A 2,406-nucleotide genomic window follows, 5' to 3' on the forward strand; every position below is an offset into this window, starting at 1 on the left:
TTCACAACGAATACTCAATCATGTTCGCCCAGTCACCCATGGCAAGGTCTTCAGACCACAGAATATCAAACCAGTAATAGAATTCAACCTCAGTCTTGGCATATGCTACATTCACAAGAAGCCTCCTTGCGTCCTTACCCTTGAATGTGAGGGCAAAATTTGCTGTCACATATCGAATACAGAATGCACGGTATGCAGCAGGAGGTAGCCATCCTTCGTCGGGAGCCTCAAGTGCAGCCTTGATCCCGTTGTGCCTATCTGATATAACCAGGAGACCCGGTTGCGAGGTCACGTGCTGTCGGAGATGGGATAGAAAGAACGACCAGGACTCCGCATTCTTACCCTCCACGAGTGCAAATGCAACAGGCAGGATGTTGGAGTTCTCGTCTTGTACAATCGCAATGAGCAACGTACCCCCATACTTACCATACAAGTGGGTCCCGTCAACACTCATCAACGGCTTGCAATGCCGGAATGCCTCAATACATGGTAGAAACGTCCAGAAATCCGGTGAAAATATGCTTGCGAGTCATCGACCTGCCCCCTTACTCGAACTGGACTCGTCCTCAGCACTGCAACACTACCAGGCATCATCAACTGAACTCCTAACACCCACAGTGGCAGCTCGTTGTATGACTCAACCCAATTACCATAGATATGGGCGACGGCCTTCTGCTTCGCCAACCAAACCCTCCTATAAGTCGGCCTGAACCCAAAGTGTGCCGCCGTCGCATTCAACAGTACCTTGATGATGACGGATGCATCAGCTCTAACCATTGGCATGATGAAGGCCGAGATCACATGATAGTCCAGACTCCTGTGATCGCTCGAGATGGACGTCGCAAGGCATGTATGAGGTCCGTTGTACCGTTTTACCTCCCAAATACCCTTGCGCTGTCGAAGACTTAGCCTAATCAACCATGTGCACCCGTTCCCAAATTCAGAACACTTCCCTACATAACGGCGATAGTCGGACTCCACCACTTTGTACTGTACCCCGCGTCGGATGCTATAAGGCTTCACACTTAACACAACCTCATCTTTGTCCTGAAACTGCTGACCAACCTGAAACTCTGTAAGATCACCAGTCCCCTAGGCATCTCTAGCACCAAATCCAGTAGGCTCCCCAGGAACCCCCTCCTGTCTCATGGCATCCAAATCCAAAGACGAAAAGTGCGGAGGGTATTGCTATATCCCAGAACTAGAACCACCGCCGGCCCCAATCAGATTACTCGCTGCAATATCATCGCCATTGTCATCAGCAATGAGATCCAGCTCCACATCATCATCGTCAACACCATCCAGCAATGCATCGCCCATACCAGCCGGTGCCGCATGCTGTAAACAAGTCGTCACCCTATCCACGATACCAACCTCTCCGCCTCCACTACAGTTGAGATCAACAGCGAACGATGGGAATGCGACAGGTTCGTCCGGAGGTTCATTCACAGGGACGGACAAAGCTACACCAACAGGTCTCGAGCTAGAACTGGCTACCGTGCATATAGTGTGGGTATTCCGGTTCGAACCCCCCGAGCTAGACACCACGTCAACTAACTTCGCCAATAGCTCAGGTGTCCTGACCTCTGGAAACTGCCGACGACAATGAAACAGGACCTGCAAATCCTCATCACTCGCTATGGTTAAACAATCATATTTCACGATTTCTTGCAGCACTGAGATCAGAATGCGATAGAATAACTTCTGGACCCGTTTCATGCCTTGCAGACCAAGTTTCTGTAGTATAGAATTCACAAAGTCATCATAGCTCGTCGTAGGCCTGATAAATATACTGAGAGGATCCTTATCAGTGAACTTCACACCAGATCATGTTTTTCTCTTACTTGATCCTCTGTGATGCACCAACACTACAAAACTCTCCTCACTAGCCATTTTGTCACTCTAATGAGATCAATTCACGTTCACACCATATTTATACACGCCTGGCCCTATATAATTCAAAACAGCATAATTCGAATTATACCATGAGTAATTCGAATCTACCCAATTCGAATTACTATGTGCAGCGTGTGTATGTAATTCGAATAACCCTGATTCGAATGTGTGTGTGTGTAATTCGAATCAGGTTGATTCGAATTAGTGCTTGTGTGCGTGTGTGTAATTCGAATCAGTATGATTCGAATTACTTTGATCGTGTAATTCAAATTAGACTAATTCGAATTACATATAAATGTCCTCTTGGTTGAACCATGTAACGATTATTGGTTTGGTTGAATCACGTAAATCTTTTTCCAGCTTGGTTTATATGGGTGATTTGCCTAAAAAATTTTCTTTACACAGTTCAGATGTAGTCTCTAAAATTTGTGTATTTATTTCATATAATTGTTATATTCAATATGTGATTACATTTATTAATATATAAATATTTTTGAAATTACATATATT

The 2,406-nt window shown here is 45.5% G+C and overlaps 1 protein-coding gene across 1 annotated transcript in view; it reads right to left on the reverse strand.

The window, feature by feature from the left end:
* Positions 454-2,406, reverse strand: part of LOC107610701 — a 2,437-nt gene continuing 484 nt past the window's right edge. The window contains exons 2-3 of the mRNA XM_016312710.1: positions 1,203-1,780; positions 454-1,073 (exon numbers count right to left, since the gene is read on the reverse strand). Of these exons, the coding sequence (XP_016168196.1) occupies positions 454-1,073; positions 1,203-1,780 (1,198 nt within the window). The remainder of the gene's footprint in view (positions 1,074-1,202; positions 1,781-2,406) is intronic.

Source organism: Arachis ipaensis, chromosome B08, assembly GCF_000816755.2.
Source record: "Arachis ipaensis cultivar K30076 chromosome B08, Araip1.1, whole genome shotgun sequence".
NCBI classification, from domain to species: Eukaryota; Viridiplantae; Streptophyta; class Magnoliopsida; order Fabales; family Fabaceae; genus Arachis; species Arachis ipaensis.